Source organism: Sceloporus undulatus, chromosome 2, assembly GCF_019175285.1.
Source record: "Sceloporus undulatus isolate JIND9_A2432 ecotype Alabama chromosome 2, SceUnd_v1.1, whole genome shotgun sequence".
In the NCBI taxonomy this organism is placed as follows: domain Eukaryota; kingdom Metazoa; phylum Chordata; class Lepidosauria; order Squamata; family Phrynosomatidae; genus Sceloporus; species Sceloporus undulatus.
This window is the reverse complement of record NC_056523.1, coordinates 216,242,454-216,262,983: the sequence shown is the minus strand read 5'-3', so window position 1 is coordinate 216,262,983 and position 20,530 is coordinate 216,242,454. Positions and strand designations below refer to the sequence as shown.

General features: G+C 41.2%; 1 protein-coding gene across 1 annotated transcript in view; it reads left to right on the top strand.

The window, feature by feature from the left end:
- The first annotated feature begins 749 nt into the window (after positions 1–749).
- Positions 750–20,530, top strand: part of RNF38 (ring finger protein 38) — a 120,114-nt gene continuing 100,333 nt past the window's right edge. Inside the window, exon 1 of the mRNA XM_042449394.1 lies at positions 750–1,407. Coding sequence (XP_042305328.1) covers positions 1,056–1,407 — 352 coding nt within the window. The 5' untranslated portion in view covers positions 750–1,055. The remainder of the gene's footprint in view (positions 1,408–20,530) is intronic.

Genomic DNA, 20,530 nt, shown 5'->3' with positions numbered 1-20,530 from the left:
CTTTGCTCTTCTTCCTGCTTTCACCCTTGGCCACGTCCTCCATTTTGAGCAGGACCCAGAAGCATGGCTTGCCCTTCCCCTGAGTGTGGGTTTCCTTTACTGTGGCCACGTCCTCCATTCCCCAGTGCCTCGTCCTCTTCTGTGCTCTTAGGGACGCCTGGCCACCTTGGCCACGTCCACCATTTTGAGAAGCACGAGTTGACCTTCCCTGTAGTCTTTTTTTACCCTTTTCATGTCCTCCAATTCCCAGTGCCTCGTCCCCCTTCCTCCTTAGGGAATGCCTGGTGGTTCCCCCTTGGCCATGCCCTCCATTTTGAGAAGCCCCAAGAAACATGAGCTGACCTTCCCTGTAGTCTTAACCCTTTTCCTGTCCTCCATTTCCAAGTGCCTCGTCCTCCTTCCTGCTTAGGGACGCCTGGTGGTTCCCCTTGGCCAAGTCCTCCATTTTGAGCAGGACCCAGGAAGCATCTCCTGGCATTGCCCCAGTGCTTGGTCCTCCTTTGTCCTCTTAGGCACCCCTCCCCATAACCCCTGCCTTTGCCCCTTTCTCTCTGGTGTACTTTGCTCTGCTGCTGGTGCTGCTCCTCCTCCTCCTCTTCCTCTTAAGGAAGTTTCCTCCCCTTCTCCTTTCCCTTCTCCTCCTTCCCCATTCCTCCTCCTCCCCTTGGGCCACACTTCCCCACCCGCCCCAACACCCACCGGGGAGGAGGGCTCTCTCCTTCCTTCCTTCCTTCCTTCCCTCCCTCCCTTTCTTTCTCTCTCTCTTTCTCCTCCTTCCCTCCCTTCCTCCCTTCTTCCCTTCCTTTCTTCCCATTGCCCCTTATTATTATTATACCATTCCCTGCCAGAGCCAGGCCGGATGCCGGTGGCTGCGGTGGGGGGCCACTTCCCAGCCGGACACTGGCCCTTCCCTGGCCTCCACCAAGACCCACAACCCCCAGCAGCTCCAAGGGGGGACCCCAGGAGCCCCCCACCAGGACGGTGGGGAGGCCAGGGGCAGGACAACAACAACAACAGCAGCAGCAGCAGCACCACCACCACCCCCAGCTTCTGCGATGTCCCCTTGGCCCCCTTCTTCCTCCTCCTCCTCCTCCTCCTCCTCTTCCTCGCCCCCCACCCAGCCCCCCAGGACCCGATCCCGGTCCCGATCCGGCTTCTTCAGCCCCCTGGCCATGAGCCAGAACAACCCCCACCACCCCCACAGCAGACCCCCCGCCACTGCAGAGCATTTCCAGCCCCCTCCTCTTCCTCCAGCCCCACCAGCCCCCCATCTCCATGGGGCTGACTTGGGGGTCCGGAGCCAAGGGAGAGGGAGCCCCGCTGCTGGGCACGGATACCCCCCCAGGGCCCCCCCAGGAGCCAGGGCCCCGCTGCCTCCTCTTCCTCCGCCTCCTCTTCCTCTTCCAGGTAATCATGGGGCCCAAGCAGAGATGGGGGGCAGCAGGGAGGGGTCTGGGGGAGGAGGACCCTGAGGAGGGGGTGGGGGTGCTTAGGAAGAGGGGTTGTGTTGTTGTTTGTGGGGATTTTGGGGGTGCAGGGGAAGGGTGCCCCCCAATAAGGGCATGATGGGGGGCAGGAAAGGAAATGGGGAGATTAGAGGGGGGAGTCTGGGCGGCCTCTTGTGGGGTTGACTTTTGGCAGCCAAGTCTCTGGAGTTCAACGGGACGCCAGGGAAGGAGGGAGGCAGGCAGGCAGGGAGGGAGGGAGGAGGGTCTTCATTGGGGCACCCACAGGAACTGGGGGGGGGGGGTTAAAAGGTCCCTGAGTGGCATATGTGACATATGTGTGTGTCTCTGTGAGAGAGAGAGAGAGAGAGAGAGAGAGATACATGTATGTGTGTGGGAGAGAGAGTGGGAGATACATGTATATATATGTGTGTGTGTGTGTGTGTTTGTTTGATATATATGTATGTATGTCAGAGAGAGGGGTGTGAGATATATGTGTGCGTGTGTGTGAGAGAGAGAGAGAGAGAGAGAGAAGAGAGACATACATATATGTGTGTGAGAGAGAGTGTGACATAAATGTATATAAGAGAGAGAGGTGTGATATATATGTGAGAGAGAGAGAGAGAGAAGAGAGAGGGGGTACATATGCGTGTGTGTGTGTGTGTGATATATGTATGTATATGAGAAAGAGGGTGTGTGTGTGGGAGGAGATATATATGTATGTGTGAGAGAGAGAGATACATGTATATATATATGTGTGTGTGTCTGTGTCTGTGTGATATATATGTATGTATGAGAGGTATGAGATGTGTGTGTATGTGTGTGTGTGAGAGAGAGAGAGAGAAGATACATGTGTGTGTGTGTGAATGTGTGATATATATGTATATATGTGTCTGTGTGATATATATGTGTGTATATGAGAGAGGTGTGTGTCTGTGAGACAGAGGGGTGTGATCTATATGTGTGTGAGAGAGAGATTGAGATATATGTGATATATGTGTATATGTGTGTCACACATTTATATCTGTGTGAGAGAGATGTTTATATATATATATGAATGGTATTTGTGTGTGAGTGAGAGATGTGTGTATGTGTGTATACACATTTATGTGTGTTTGTGAGAGATGTGTGTGTTTGTGTATATATATATATATATATATGAGAGAGATGTACGTATGTGTGTGAGATATATATATATATATATGAGCGAAATGTGTGTGAGAGAGAGATGTTTATATATATATATACATGTATATGTGAGATGTGTGTGAGAGATATGTGTGTGTACATATTTATATGTGTGTAAGAGACATTATATATATATATATATATATATATATATATATATATATATATATAACCACACACACATATTTGAGAGATGTGTGTCTATGAGAGAGAGATTTGTGTACACACATTTATATATGTGTGTGGAGATATATATATATATATATATATATGAAATGTGTGTGTGTGAGAGATGTGTGTGTATATACACATTTACATATCTGTGTGAGATGTATATATATATATATATATATATATATGAGAGAGATGTGTGTGTGTAAGAGAGAGATGTGTGTATACACATGTTTGTGAAAGACATGTTTATATATATATATATATATATATATATATATGAGAGATGTGTGTGAGCGAAAGATGTGAAATATATATGTGTGTGTGAGAGACAGAAAGATGTGTGTGTGTATATATATATATATATATATATAGGTATGTATCTACATGTGAGAGAGATGTGTGTATGCACATTTATATATGTGTGTGTGTGAGAGAGACAGATATGTTTATATGTGTGCATGTGAAATATATACATATATATATATATATATGTGTGTGTGTGTGTATGTGAGATGTGTGATATATTTGTGTGTGAAAGAGAGAAAAGAAAGAGATGTGTGTGTGTGAAAGAGAGAGAGAGAGACACACACACACACACACATGTTCTGAGTTGTAAGCAGCAAACATTAACCATGAGACTAAGAGGGGAAAAAGGGATGTTTAGGGGTAGGTGAACATCTGGGGAGCCAGCATGGTGTTGTGCTTGGAGTGTTGGGCTATGACTCTGGAGAGCAGGGTTTGAATCCCAGCTCCAACCCACTGGGTGGCCTTGGGTAGTAGTCACACTAGTCTCAGCCTGAGGGGAAGGCAAGGGCAAGCACCTCCTGAAGAAATCTTGCCAAGAAATCCCCATGGTAGGCCCCCTTAAGGTCACCATAAGTCAGAAACAACTTGAAGGCACACAACTACTACAAACAACCCCACTGAGGAAGTTAGTCTTAAGAGGCTGGTTTTTCTCAGAGGAAAAAGAAAGTGAAGACCAGAAAAGCATTGTGCTGCCCCTCCTGTCTCTAAAAGCTGTTTCTCCACATATTCCACATGTGTTGGTGGTGTCACAGCGCATGGGTGTGCATTGTCTTCTGATGCCAGAAATATTGTGCATGTTCTCTGTTTTCTGGTGGCTGAGGGACAGAGGTGGGGAAGGCCTTGTGAATTGTTTAGGGGATATTCTTTTAAGTGCGGCCCTCCTGTTCGTTTGCGAGTGTTGTGGTGGCGGTGGCAGTAGTGTACCTTCATGTCGTTTCCGACTTACGGCAGCCCTGAGATGATTCTATCATGGGTTTTTCTCAGCATGTTTCTTTAGAGAGGGTTTGCCAGTGTCATTCTCTGAAGCTGAGAGAGGGTGACTTGCCCAGGGTCACCCAGTGGCTTTCACAGCCGAATGGGGATTCGAACGCTGTTCTCCAGAGTCATAGTCCAACGCTCAAACCATTACACCACGCACGCAATGATGTTACATATCTCGTTCACATTTCTGCCTGGAAAGGGGCTCCTGGATTTTTGGTACTAAACTTGTGAGCCTTGTGCCTCTGTGTTGTGACCCTGCATTGAACATGTGAGATTATGCCCCTGGGATGAAACTGTGCACATGGCTTTAAGGTGGAAGGAGAAAAGGCTCAGCAGTAATGAGCCTGAAGGAAGACAGCAAAGTAAATACAAGTGAAGTTTTCCTGATTTTTGGGAGCAGAAGGCTGGAACTGGTAATCTTCAAAACAGCGAAAACTTTTTTAAAATGCAGCGGAGCAGAAAATAGTATGGCCCAAATCAGTTTGGCATTGAACCTAACAGGATCATGAGAGAGAGAGAGAGGGAGAATTGTTCCTGTATCAGAATTTGTGATGCTGGAAGACTTGAAATCTCTGCCAAAGAAATCTCTGACGCTCGTTCTGTAGAAAAAGCTACGATTATGTCTCATGTATTGCAAAAGGGTTTCTATAGAAGTGGTTTTTTGAGGTGGTATGGTGGGTTTTACGTAGGATTGGGATACACCTGCTCTTAAATGAGTAAAAATAGTGTCTTCCAGTACATCCTTGTATATGTCTTTTCATAAGTAAATTTTTAGAGTTGTTGTCTATGGGTTGCCATTGTTATTATGGTCAGTCTTTTCAAAGTAGATGATGCTGGTTCTGCTTTTGACACATTCTGGGATATGCCGTAACAGGACTTTAAAGTTACAGGACTTTAAGAATGTGTATGTTGTGTGCCTTCAAGTCAATTCTTGTTTATGGAGACCCTAAGGCAAACCTATCGTGAGCCTTTCTGGGCAAGATTGGTTCAGAGGAGGTTTTTCCATTGCCTTCCCCTGGGGCTGAGAGTGTGTGACTTGCCCAAGATCACCCAGCGGGTTTCATACCAGAGCTGGGAATTGAACCCTGGTCTCCAGAGTCACAATCCAACACTCAAACCCACTACACCACACTGGCTCTCTTTAACTGACCTAGCAATGCAGTGACTGACATAGCGATGCAAGGTTTTCAGGGTTTTCATGACTAGTCTGATTTCAAGGCAATAAGCAGGTTTTGTGAAAATGGGTTTAATAGTTTGAAGAAAACTAGACATGCCTTGGCTTTTAGCCCTCCAAGAAATCACCCTCTCTGTGCTGGAAGATATTCCCTCTAATTCCACATGTGTTTGGGGGCTGGCTATCCATAGTGAGGGAAAGGCACAGTGCAGATTCCCAAAGAGAGAGAAGGTGTTTTTATTTTGTTGTGTTTATGAGCTCTTCTTCCAAAATCATGGTTCGGGTTATCAAATAAGTCCTGTGTCAAAACATATTCCTGTCTTATATATTGTGGATGGTTCAAATTTTGCTCTCTAAAATAACAACTTTTCAGTGCTAGAGAGTATTTTTCTGCACTTATTACATAACGTAAATTTAGTCAGTGCTCATACTAAATTTCTGCTGCAAATAAAAACTGACAGCTTAAGATGCAACTTGTTTTGAAAATATGGATCTGCCGTACTCTAAGGGGGTCTTGTTTTCTTTAAAACGGATTCATCTGCACACACAGAGACGGCAACGTTTGAGATGGAGCGAGTCCTACCTTCTGCAAAATTGTATGGAGTTTACAGTATAAACCTACATTATGCCACCCAGACCATTCTATATCCCCAACCTTAAAAGTGCTTTTTGGCTGTATGCTTAGTTCTTTCTGTGGGTCTAGCTGTCTTTTGTAGATACCTGAATTTCAGATAAATGGAAAATGGTAAACACAGCTTCTTTTCTTGAATGGGTTTTGTGCTGAGCAGTTGTTATCTGATCCTTAGTGTTAGGCCTGCTTCCTGATACTGTATAAGGGATTAGCAACAATATACAGTATTCGATGAGGGAGACTGTTTTTTCCCCCTCTGTTCAATGCTAATGTTGTGAAAAACTAAAAATTGTGTAATTGCAAATATTTGTTAAGAATGTGAATAATAAAAATACCATTTTATTTATACTTGACCCTACTGAAAAGATGTAACGTGGAATATAGCGGCAAACTATTTGACATAATTTTGCAATGTGAGGAGAATGCTGTTGGAACGGTTCACTGTAAAGCCTTTTATTGTTTTAATGCTGAAGTAAAGTAGGAGAGGATGGTGTATGGTCAAAAGAACTTGTACCCAAAGTATTTCCAAATAACTGGTTGTTCCTTAGGCCTGTTACAGACTGCCAAAATAAAGCTGCTTCGGGTCTCTTTGGAGGTATGCTATTTAAATGATGCATGGGTCCTAAGAGTCCGGAGATCGCACCAAAGCCACAGTCCATTCCTAAGCACTGGAGTGCAGCTTTGGTGCAGCTTCCGGATTCTTAGGATGCATGCATCATTTAAATAGCATACCTCCAAAGAAACCCGAAGCAGCTTTATTTTGGCAGTCTGTAACAGGCCACTGTAGTTATTCTTCTTTCTCCCTTTTAAAACAGGGATAATTGGGATAATCTTCAGGTTTGAGGAATTTTTCTATGCATGTTAACACATATGCAGCACTGAATCCCACTGAGATTGGTAGTCTGGCTGTCAAGCCAGAGTGCATAGGATTACTACTGTACCTGTACTTTAATAATATCATGGCATGTCAGCTCTCCTATAAATCCTAAGGGTGTGCATCATACCTGACTGTACTCTGTTTTGATTTTTGGAAATAAAATGAACAGGTTTCCAATTAATAAGTTTTCGCCAAGGCAAGATAGGTGGAATTCTTTATTGTCTATGTTAAACCCCTAGATTTTCATGTAGAGAGCAGAGACCTCTCATTTCATACTGTGAGATACCTAGAAGAAGTAAGAATCTCCCTAGCTGTTTCTATTCATACCAGCCTAACTCAGTTGCCCTGCACAGACTTTCCCCTCTTTAGATTTCTCTCATGGCCAGAACCCCTCCCTTCTTACGTTGCTATGATCTCTAATATCTCCAAGAATTTGGACACAGAACTACTTCTGTACTTGTCACAGTTGTATAAAGCAAGCTAATTGGCAAGTTCAGGGAACCAAAAGGCCCTTTTCTGTATACCTAACAACAATAAAACAGAGCCATCCAACACAGTAATTCCTACATCTCTTTCTTCTTTTCTCCCTTTCTCTATATGGAAAGATTCGTGAGGTACTCCTGACCATTACTTTACCAAATTATTCTACCCAGAATGACATATTTAAACCATCCTTCCAAACCACTCACACTGTCTATTTTAAGCAGCCCAGAGAACACTGTAGGAAACTACTGCTGATCAAATACAAACTCTGCATTGGTGTATGTATACAATAAACCAGATGTACAGTGTCAGCTTACACATATTTGTGTGGATAGAAATGGGTGTTTTGGTGTGCTTTATTGTGTGTATTATTGTCTTGGACCTGGGAAGTGACAAATTATCCAGGTGCCAAGATAAATTTACAGCGCTCTATACTATAAATAAAGCATAATAATAATAACAATCCCCCTCAGACCCTCCAGTGACTCTCTTTGGGTGGGTGAACTTTTATTTCTCTCTCATATAGGAACTTATATGCCATGCAGCTACCTGTGTTTTGTAGTGTGTTCAGTTCTGAATATTTATGACTGCACCAGCCAGACAAGGAAAATATTTACCTTTGATTTCATGCTCACTATTACACAGTTCTAGCCACCAAATGACCTTGTTTCATGTTGCTGCAGGTGGAGAGAGACAGCCTATTAGACCGAAACCTATTAAAACTATCTCTGAATCTGAGCCAGGGAACCTGTGGTCCTTCCAGATGTTACTGGACTCCTCCCTTACCATTTTGAATGTTGGCTAGGGCTAATGGAAATTGTAGTTCAATAACTCTAAAAAGATCGCATTCCCCATTCCTGCTGACAGGTAAGGTAGCTTTATAGATGGGCAGCATGATCAAAAGTATTGGATTATGCTCCTAGGCTAGTATCAAGGTTTTGGATTAAAATGAAGTGATCTGTTCTAATTGGTACAATATCATGTTAGTACTTATGCTTGTTCAAAGGAAGATATGGATTGCAATTTTTGAGAATTTAGAGAGAGGAATTTTAATAGAGATTTTTTTAAAAAAGTGAAATTCATTTTATTCATTGGGAGAGGAATTGTGGCTGGAAAGGAAGAAGGAGAGTTGTGATAAAGTAACTATCTCCCTGGTTGGAAACAGCAGCTATCCATCACAGATGTATATACCCTCTTTCCTTCTCTATACTAGTGTTTGCTGCTGATGGAGAATATTAAGAAGCTTGTTGGAAGGTAACAATTTTTTCAAACTGGCCAGAGAAAAAGTAAACCATCACCCTTCTAAATCTTGCATTGTTTCCAAAGCATTCTAACTGCCCTATTTCAGCTTGGACTTGAGTTGTCTTGTATACAGAGAAAGCTGCAAATATTGTGAGGGCTGAATTGGCTTCCTCTGAATTGTCCAGGATTTTTGCATGCTCCTAATAGCTATGCTAGTCTGATTCAGCTAGTGCAAACACTGAGATGAATTTACTGTGATATAAACTTTGTGGACTACATCAGATGCACAGGAGTCTGGATTTAATCCACTCTTCCCTTACGTTTGGAATTCTGTATTCAGAGATATTAAATACCTGAAAGTATCCTTAAACCCACATTTCTACTGTAGTGGGCAGATGACGTCTTGTAATGGGTTCTGTGGATGAGTAAGCCAAGACAGAGTTAATATGGCATTTTGAATAGTCCCTCATTCTCATCCCAGAAGTATCTGTAAAATCTTGGAATTAGAATTGGGATCTTAAAAACAAGTCTTACTGTTTAGGACGCAAACACATCAAAGTGCTTAATATTCCTTGGCACTGAATGGCCTGATAGAATCATACTTGGAAAAGATCCCAAGAGTTTGTCTAGTCTTATGGTACCTAAACTTTGGTCCTCCAGTTTGGACTTCAGCTCCCATTATTCCTGAGTATTGAACAAGTTGGTTGAAATTTCTGGGATTTGAAGTCCAAAGCAAATGGAGGTCCAAAGCCTGGGAACCAGTTCAGTCTCCTGCCATTCAGGAATCTACATCTAAAGCATTACAATTTTAGAATAATAGAATAAATACAGTGGGTCTGTCATTTTGCAGTATCAGTAGTCTCAGCAAATGTGAGTTAAGGTTTCCTAATAAAATTTATTATTCAGGTGTTCAGATTTCTTGTCTTTACTACATAGGCTAATAATCACCTCAGTTTTACGAAGAGGTAAAATAAGAATGTGTCATTTAATAGATTAGAGAATCCTTATAGTTTAACAACTCTGTAATATCGACACGTGAAATCCATGGACATATCTTAGTTAAGAATATTCTGGATCACCTTCAGCAAATCATTCTGTCATCATTGGTAAGTCTGAATGGTATGGCTTAGCACCTACTTTTCAAGATTGATTTATAGATCAATACGGGGATCATTTTGTTAAAATACTCAAAGCAGAAGGATTCAAGTGGATGGGAAAAGATTTATTTATTGATGTGTAAGAAATGTTTGGCATGAAAATATGATACGAATTTTTGAGCCTGCTTCTATTTAATAACAAATAGAAATACAAACCTGTCCTATGTTTGTTTACTCCCAGGTAAATGTGCCTGGGACTGCCCTAGGATTAGCAGAAGCATTGGGATGCAAAATGTTTCTGAGTAGTTGGCTGTTCTTTCTATCTTAGAAAAAGTACACTTGGACTACAACTCCCAGACTTCTGCAGCCAGCATGGTCAGTAATACAGAGACCTAGCCACGTTTGTCTGGAATATCAGTATGCAAAGGGATCTTGTAGCAAAGGTGTTACAAGATCCCATGGCCAGTCATGTTTCCATGCTCAAATCTTCTTACGTGAAGTAGGTAGGGCAGGTTGTACCTATCAGGAAAACATGGCCAACTTGTCAGGCAGCTTATGTACCCTTCCATTTTTGCAATTCTAAGCAGGCAGAGAAAGGGGGATTTATCTAGTGCAGGGGTGGGCAAGTATAGCCCATGGGCCAGATGTGCCCCAAAACTATAAACAAACAAATGTATGTTTTGCCTCCAAATGCTCCCACACTCTACAGGGCCTAGGGCCATTTCATCTTTACCACTCCCAGGGCCATTTTAGGCTTTTTTAAACATGGGAAGTGAAATGGAAATGACTGGAGATAATTTTTTTTTAATTGGAGGGGGTACACAGAGTCTCTAGGGGGGATTAATGCAGTCCCCTAATCCCTAACAGTTGCCCAGGGTTAGGGATTTAGCCCAGGGTGTGTTGCTATCTTGCCATCTGGTTAATCATCTTTGGCTTGGTGAATTACACATGGTGCAGACCTGAAGTAGATAAAGATGAAATTTTCATTTGCTCCCTTGGACTAGAATTGTAATGGATTGTTTTAGTTGGCTAGTTGTTGTTGTTTTTTTTTTAAAAAATTAGGATGAATAAACAGCCGTGTTTAGTTATGTCTGAGGGAAAAGTCACAGATTGTCGTTCCGTATTTTAAATGGAACCCACATCCTCAAAGGCAGCATACCTCTTCCTGTTCATAATCAAATGATGTGTAGTGAAGAATATGGCTGCATTCATACACTGTCTTTGGACTTCCCTGTTGGTAGATGCTGGTCTAGATTGATTCTTGGTTTGAGACAGCATGGGTGTTGTGTACTAGCACTTGTGAGCGAATCATCCCAGACAGAACGTACATGTGTCCTCATGTCACCTCAAATGTAGGGCATTTCGTTGGAGTCGGTTCATTCATTGTGAGTCAAGGGCTGAGTAATTAAATTATGGACTTGCATGTGAGAACTAGCCCAGTTAACTTGATTGGCAGCTTCCACTTGACATTATAATTTGCCTTCTAGTTTGGGTGAATTATTGTAACATGGAGAAGCTTGTTGAATTTAGTTGTAATATTTTCCAGAGTTGGGATAACACTAGGCCAGAGATTTGTGACACTGCCTTTTTAAATTCAAGGAAAACACTCCGGGATGAAAGATGGCAAATGGTTGAAATAATTTATAAGTTCACCTCATGTATTGCTAATCATGTTACCAGTTTAGGAAGCATACTTCTGCAAATGAAAGCCTGCGTCTGAGACTTTAGGCATTCGACAGATGTAACATAAATTGCACTGTTAAACTAGCTGTGTCTATGAATAATAAAATCTGCAGACAGAGGAGTATTTCATAATTAAGGGAAAGATCTATTTCTGTATGGTATATTAATATGAAATATTGGGGGGTGGGAAAGGATTGTACGTCTCACTCTGTATATATTGGGTTTTCTCTCTTTAAACTATCAGTTGAAATAATGTGAGGGGTTTCATACTAGCAAGGGACTGAAGCTTCTATTGATTTTAAATGGGAGTTTAGTGTCCATTAGCCTGCTGAATCAGCCCTAAGGCTGTTGAAGTACCAATGTCCCTTCATCTAATGCTATATTCTGAGGGACAGGAGTGGACATCTGTATAGCTGGAGTCCATCTGGACATGGCACACATTCAGCAAAGCCTTTGCTAGAAAGGAGGCACGAATGCTTTAGTCATGCTACTCCCTGCCACATCCTCTGTATTTCAAGTGAAGCCTGATAGCAGCAAAGTACATTTAATTCTGTCTTTAAAAAAGCACTACAGCAGTATATGTAGAAGCAGATTATTATCTTATTTATAATGCGTCTCTCTCTATGTGTTCATTGCAACTTCAATATACGGTCGGACTTATCCACGGCTTGAAAATACTCAAAAATAATTTAAATTCTCAAAGCAAACTTTGATTTTGCCATTTTATTTAAGGGTCACTATTTCACAGTGACATTGTATTTAATGGAACTTGACCATCCACGGATTTTGGTATCTACGGGGTGGTGGTGGTACTGGAACCAAACCTCAGTGATACCAAGGGCCCACAGTACTTTACAATGAGTGGCATATCTGGAAATAGATTTCTTTGAAATGTTTGAATAGAAGAGAAATTGCTTGTACCACATAATAAGTGATTCCATCATTTCATACATAGAAAATACAATTCAACCTACCTATATAACTGCCACTCCATTTACTGTTTGTTGTTTTGTTGTTAACTGTGATCAGGTCAACATCAACATATGGCAACCATATGAATGAGAGACCTCCATGTCATTAACAGCCCCACGTAGGTCTTGCAAATTCAGGGCCATGGCCTAGATAGAAGTTATCCAGGCATTCAACAGCTGTTCACTTGGCCCTGGGCTTTTAAGCAGCCGCTTGGCTGTGGTGAGTAAGATTGGGTGACTAGGAAGGGAGGCTTTTCTAAATGGGTGTAGCTACCAGCACCAGATAAATGACTAATACAGATTGTGCATAGGCAGGTGAGCTGTTGATAGCTTTTTATAGTTTCCTAACTTGGTGTTCAAAAACTGAGTCATATATTCAGGGATAGCCATGTTGGCCATGCAGCAAAATAGTACAACAAAATACACAAAATAGTTATACCTAGTATATAGTTATACTAAAAAGCACAAAATACATCATGCAAACTTTCAAAGCTTTACTGGCTTCTTTACCAGGCAAAGATATTAAAAATCATACAGGAGAAGAACTGATGTCAGTTAAGATGGTCTAGTCTAGAGAAATATCAATGAGTGCAGAGGACACTCCCCTTCTTGGCCAGTTGAGGACCATGGACAAAGATTGAGTTGGTTGCACTGCCCACCCCTTTACCCCTAAATGTGTTGCAAAAAAACAGAAGTTGCATCTGGAACAACTTTATAGTTTTGGATGGATATACTTTAGGGATGCTGTGCCACTTGTGGATATTTATCTCCTGGCCCTGTGACTGAACAGCTGGGAGTGAAACTCTCTTGTCATCCATGTATGTTACTATCATGATATTCAGTGGTAGGTTGAGGTGGTTAAATGGGTCAAAGAATAGTGATGATCTGGTGCAACCAGGATCATCAGTTTAAAATCTTTAAAATTGTATTTCCAATTTCTATATATAGCTGTGAAAGGTGGACAGTGAAGGAAGCTGATAGGAGGAAAAAACAACTCATTTGAGATGTGGTGCTGGAGGAGAAATCTACATATATCCAAGACTGCTAAAAGGATGAATAAATGGGTCCTATAAGCAAATCAGGTCTGAACTCTCCCTAGAAGAAAAGATGACTAAACTGAAACTTTCATACTTTGGCCATATCATGAAAAGACATGACTCACTAGAAAAGACAGTAATGTTTGGCAAGGTGGAAGGCAGTAGGAAAGTGGAAGACCACATTCCAGATGGATGGACTCAATCAAGGAAGCCATGGCCCTGAATTTGCAAGACCTAAGTAGGGCAGTTAATGACAGGATGACTTGAAGATCTCTCATTCATAGGGTTGCTGTATAGTGATATCGATCTGATCACAGTTAAGAAAACAACAAACTGTAAAAGAAGTGGCAGTTATATAGATAGGTTGAATTGTATTTTCTATGTATAAAATGATGGAATCAGTCATTATGTGGTAGAATCAATTTCTCTTCTATTCAGATATTAGGCATGTATTGGTTTCCAGTGAAACAGAAATGAATATTGTGACTGAGCATATGTGTGTGTGTGAGAGAGAGAGAGACAGACAGACAGAGAGACAGAGAGACAGACAGACAGAATTTGTGTAAGAGACAAATTAAAATCTCAGGAAGAGTCAGAAAAAGAACATTACTACGTGTGAGTGTGTGTGAGGCAGCTGCTCCAAGTGTCGTCCTTGCTTTTCTCTTCTTATCCAGAACAGAAAAGGTTTGAGAAGTGGAGGAGGAGGAGAAGAAGGGATCAGGGCCTAAAGTTTGAGAACCCCTGATCTACTTGTATATACAAATTCTGTCTAATCTGTTATCTTCAATATAATTTCCACGTACAAGCATATAGTCAGAATGAAATAAAACAAATCAAGTTGGAAAAATTAATAATGTAATCAGTCTTCAGAGCCACAATTCAAAAGTCAAAGAAGCCAAAGTTTTTCAGTCACAGAACTTGGTATGATCTCTAAAATCTTCTGAGAAACTTAACCTATTAGGATGAATATGTACGGAATGGATTGACTTAAACTATTGGTTTGAAGGCTGGTTACTGGGAAGTTTTTCAATAACCATATAGGCTTAAAAATTATTTGTGTAGAGAAAATAGTTGATGAGACTGAATTTGCTATATCACTAGATCAGCCTTTTAATTTTGGGGTTACAACCCCATTCCTAGTGCCTCCAGCATAATGAGTATACATCTTTTAAAGTGATTTTTTCCAGAACTGTTTATTCATATTTACTTCTATGTATATTTCAATGATTGATTAAAACTAATACAATTAACCGTGTTACGGTTCTAGCTTGAACCAGATGATCTGGCTCCACTCAGCTCTGATGCATTTGTTTCTCAAGTAGGTTGTATCCTCTAGCTCAGTGATGGTGAACCTTTTAGAGGCCAAGTGCCCAAATTGCAATCCCAAACCTACTTATTTATTGCAAAGTGCCGTGTCCCTCTGGCTTTCCAGTAACAAACTCTGGCAAACTCTCGGCTGGGGTGACGGCACGTGTGCCCACAGAGAGGGGGCTCTGTGTGCCACCTCTGGCACGTATGCCATAGGTTCGCCATCACTGCTCTAGCTTGTTTCTTTTTTGTGGGGGAAGGGAAGGTACATATTTATTTCCTAAGGGGTTTCATATGTTTAATATTTTCCAAATGCTTATTTGTATATATCCTGTATAATACTATATGAACACAGGTAGTTTTGATGGCACAGTATATGCAGGTACACCTCAGTTAAAGTAGATGATTTCCTGGACATTACTTCTAGAACAGGAAATTTGGTTCCAGAGGCAGAATTAGCATGGTATAAACAGGGATAGATTCCTTCATCCCAAAAAAAGGAGAGCAGTTCAACATGTTCCAGCAAACCTTTTAAACAATAACAATAATAATAATAATAATTGTATTTCTTACCTGCCTCTCCTCATGGCTCAAGGCGGGTTACAACATAGTTATTACATAAAATACAATCCTTACATAAAATACACATATTAAGCTGCATCTGTATGCAATATTTATATTACAATACGTAGGACAATAATTAAAGCCACAGTGGTCACCGGGACAGCTAGAGGTGACTACATTACTCCTATTTTAAAATCTTTGCACTGGCTACCAATTAGTTTCTGGGCACTGTACAAAGTGTTGGTTATGACCTGTAAAGCCCTACATGGCTTGGGTCCACCCTATTTGTGGGATCGCCTCCTTCCATACAATCCACCCTGCACACTGAGGTCCTCTGGGAAAAACCTTCTTCAACTAATAAAGACCAAGTTGGTTACAGTTACTTAGAGGACCTTTTCATCGGCCGCTCCCAAATTATGGAATGGCCGGTCGGAGGAGAATATCATGAACCTTGGCAGCTTCAAAAGTGCTGTCAAGACGGATCTCTTCCGGCAGGCCTTCCCTGAATAATCCATCCAGTCTTCCATAAATATAGATCATCTTAAAGACTATCCAAACTGCCCATCCCTTGTCACTGTCTGCTTGTTTATTAATCTATTTTAAATGTTTAATTATGTCTGCTTTAATCTGTTGACTGTTTAATAATATTTTAGTGGGGGAAGGTTGGAGGGGGAAGTATCTAATGGGACATATTTTAACTGTATGTTGTTGTTTATCTTAATGCTGATGCTGCTAAAAAAAGTCTAGAAGGACAAAGTACAGTGCGCCCTTGCTTTACATGGGGATCTGTTCCAGACCTCCCGCCCGCATAAAGTAAATAGCGCATATGCTTGAGCATGCGGCATGGCGTGCGCGCCATTCTAGTTCCATTGCACGGCTTTCAGTGTAAGCTGAAAGCCACGTAAAAAGCGCCCGTGTATGATGGATGTGCATTGAGGAGGGGCTGGGCTGGTGTGAAAATACTTTGTAAAAAAGAGCTTCTTTGTCAGAGAATTTGTTAACTGAGGTCTGTGTGTGTGCACATGTGTACTCTTCAGTTGAATACATTCCTCTAAAAATTGATACAGGTATCTGTATAAAAAGATTAATTTTAACATTTGTGGACTACATTCCACTACCTCAGATGCAGCTGTATGTAAGTTTTCAAAACAAAAAACAGAAAAACACCCTCCCCCAGAAAAAGGGTGGCTGATTAGCTTACAAAAGTTGATACAGTTTGAGTCTCCCTTATTCGGAATTCAGAACACCAAATAAAACCTTTTCGATGGGTGGGTGAGATAGTGACACCTTTGCTTTCTGATGGTTCAGTGTAAGCAAACTTTGTTCCATGCACAAAATTATTTTTAAATATTGTATATAATGATGTTCAGACTATATGTATAAGCTTCGTATGAAATATACATGAATTTTGTGTTCAGACCTGGATCCTATCTCCAAGATATCTCATTATGTTTGTTGTTGTTCTTGCTGTCGTTACCCTTGAATCGATCTCAACCCATGGTGACCTTATAGATGAGACATCTCCAAGATTCCATGTCTTCCACTGCTCTGCTCATTCCCTGCAAATTCATATCCGTGACCTTTCTAATAGAGTCCCCCCATCTAGCATGCAGCCTACCTCTCTTTCTGCTTCCGTCCACCCTTCCTGGCATTATTTTTTTATCCAGTGTTTCGTGCCTTCTCATGATGTGGCCAAAATATGACAGCACTAGTCTAGTCATCTTGGCTTCTAGAGAGATTTCTGGTTTGATCTGTTCTAGCACCCATTTGAGCTGCCCTCCCCATTCTTAATCTTTTTATGATTTCTTGACGGTTGTCCCCACTCCAGTCAATGTTTGATCCTAGGGAACTCTTCTATTATTTCTATTAACTCATTGTCTAGGTTAAATTTGTGCACTTTCTCTGTGATCATTATCTCATTATGTACATATATGCAAATCCAGATATTCCAAAATCCAATATATATTTTTTCAAAATCCCAAACACCTCTGGTCCCAAGCATTTCAGATAAGGGAGATTCTACCTGTACTATAGTAAGACTGTATTCTCAGGTTTTCAATCTGGGCTGGGTGGGTGGGAGACATGTCAAGAAAGGAAAAGGGATTGGGAAAGAAGGGATAGCAAACAACGTTTCTGTAATAACCAGCTTGGTTCTTGAGGCTAGAGGCAAAAGTTGCTTGTCTCTCAGTAGAGTCAAGGTTCCCCTCTCTCTCCCCTTACCGTGTTTGGTCACTGCTGATGAAAGGAGGTCCTGATTTGAACTAGCTTCTCTGAAGAGGCAATGGTGGCCTGGCCTGTCTTCCCTCTCTCCAGGACAACATGAGGGAATGGCAGCTGCCTGGTGAGAATTGAATGGCAAGGCAGGGTGTCAGAAGCTTTGGTGTAAGAGGCTCTGTTTGCTTACCCATGAGCTACAGTGTCTCCCTTTAAGCTGAACAAGGAATGCTGCAGCATGTAGAGAGATCTTGGAGCTTGTTCCCACTATGATTTAAAGCGATTTGCTGATCGATTTATATGACTGTTATTTCCATTTGAAACTGGTTCCGATCCTACTTTGATCAATTTCTGTGATGATAAAGAGAGGCAAATGCAAAAAACCCAGTTTTTCCAGACACTAGTTGTCTAGTGCTTCTTTTGGAAATAATAGATTCTGGAGCGTGTTCAACAAGTGGGAACGACAGGTCTGAATCATATTATTTTGGAGGGGAGGGACTAATGGCAGAGGGATATTTACCATAACTTCCTCAGTTTTTGGTAGATCCACCATTCCTCCCCCTCCAGAAACAGTCTTTACAAACAAGGCAGTTATGCCTTTCTTTTCTACTTTGAAACTTCATTATATTGTGTACGTGGCATAAAAGTATTTTTTTAAAAAAAAAAGAAGAAGAAAAAGAAATGTACGTTTTTTGCTGATGTGCATTTTGCTGAATACCAACTTCTCAAAGGAGCTAAAATTTGAAGAATTAAATGCCTCTCCCTCTTGGATTAGGAACAAAAGATTGAGCTACCCAGGATGAATGTCATCCACAGCTCTTTCTTTATAAGGATGCCATCAGGCAGAAGAGGAGTAACCATATCAGAACGAAGTCCTTTTTGGAAGAAAAGTGAACATAAGGCTACGTAGAGAGGAATCGGCAGTTGAGTGACGGAACCACTCTACAAGATCGCTTCCTGCATTCTGTTCAAATGAGCAATATTCTTTCTTCAATAGAGCTCTGGGGAGAAGGAACAACAACATTTGTGCAGGTTTTCAGGGGGAAATAGTTTACCGATTGGCTGTTGCCCCGTGATGTCACAAATCCACTGCTCCCTTTAAAAAAAGATGAATGAAGATTTAGTTGAATAAATATATACATGTTGCTTTAAAAAAATAAAATTTAAAAAGGCAGGCAATGTCGGGAGAGGCGCAAGGCTAATAAGAGAATTAGCATTTGAAATGCCGGTGTGTCTGTCAGATACCTTGTGAAGGTGGGGAGGATGCCAGGCTTGGCCCTGCAGGGGAAAAAATCCTGCTGGGACCCCTTGTTTAATGTTTCATTTGTACAAAGCCTTTGAAAGCATCATTTTAATTACAAATTAACCGCTTCCATTTTCACATCCATCCCTTGCTCTTGTGTTTACAGAAAGCTGATGCTTCATTTGCATTCTGTACTGTTTTTCTCTTGTCCTTTTATTATCCTCGGTAGACATATTTGGCTGTGGTTCTACTCTTGCTTGTTAGCCAAAATGTGGGTTTTCTTTTTGAAACGACTTCTGTTTGGATGGTTTGGGGGGGGGCATTTTGTACCTCTGGTCTGCAGTAACTGATCTGTCTCAAGACCCAGGCTTCCACCTACCTCCACTTGAGAGGTAACAAGTACTGTAGTATCAGGAAGACAGGCAGCAAGAGAAAAAGGCAAAGACAACATGTTTGATCATTCACGAGGATAACACTGTGGCTTCCCTAAACAAGTAGTTATTTAGACTCTGCATTTAAGGCATTTTAACATGTCTGAATTTTGTTATTTAAATAATGAGGGGGGGAGTATGGCTCCAAGACACATGGAAGACTGTTTAATTCTTTCACCTCATTGTGACGATTTGAACAAAAAAGCTCCTGTGTCCCAATACACATGGCTGTTATTCACTTGGGACATAGAGCAGGCAATGCCACGGGATTGGCTTTCTGGCTTTACTGGTTCTCAGGACCTTGAGGATTCTGGTTTCAGGGCTTGTTTTACAGTGCCTGAAGTTCTCCCTTCCAGTAAGTAGCAGTGGTGTTCAAGGCATAAGGAAGTAGCATGTGACACTAGTGCCATTTGTGGCTTGTTTACAAGAGGAAATATCAAATAGTAGCTGCAAGCATGGTTGGTGGAGATGTAAGGTAGGGACGTCTCAGTGGTTGCTGCTGAACTCTGGAACTCCCTACCAAGGGATGCCAAAATGGTCATCTTTGCTGTTCCCCCAGCAGTTGCAAACCCCTTTTTATTCTGACATGCTTTTCAGATGGATAGCTTGTAAAGAACAAGCTTAGGGGTGCTATATTTTTTCACATTGAACTGTTTTTAATATGGTCGGCCCTCTACATTTGTGGCTTTGACTTTTGCAGATCTGATTATTTGCAAATTTGATTAATATGTTATCTTTAGGAATTGCTAGCTCCTCCAGAGAAACTCTGCTGGAAGTTGACCATAAAGTTGCGTTGGGTGACCTAGAGTTGTGGGCCTACTGTAATTTATGTTTTTAGTGGTTGTTACTCTTTTAACTGTAGGTTTGAATTTTTTAAAAAATACGGTGAATCATGTAATTCCTTTTTAATGTTAATTTTTTTTATGTTTCTATCCACATTGCTCTTTTAAAAATCATAAATGCCTTGACTTCCAATTTTGGGTGAAAGATAGGATACTACTAGTGCTACCATTACTACTTCTACTACTAGTAGTTTTACTTTTTTATCTCTAAATTGTAAACATAAATTGTGTAGTTGCCTTTGATAGGTTCTTCCCTCCCTATTTTTGATTCTGGATTTGCCCCCACTCCTGCCTTCTTGGATTGCTTTCACAACACAAACACAAACCTCAGTTAACAAAGTAGATGTGTTCTTGGACATTATTTCTTTAACAAAAAAAATGTTGCTAAAGAAATAACATGTAAAGAATAGGGATAGATTCCTACACCACAAATTTAAAAAAAAAATGAGAGAGAGGAGCAGTTCAATATGTTTCACCGAAGTTTTATTCAAAACTAGGAGTATACATGTGTGAAATGAAACAACCAGGTCAAGTAAGCATTCCATAAGCAAAGAAAAAACATTTTGAATCTTCTACAGACCACCTGAAATCTTTCAAAATGCATGAATGGATTACAGTCTGTCCTCTGTATCCATGGAT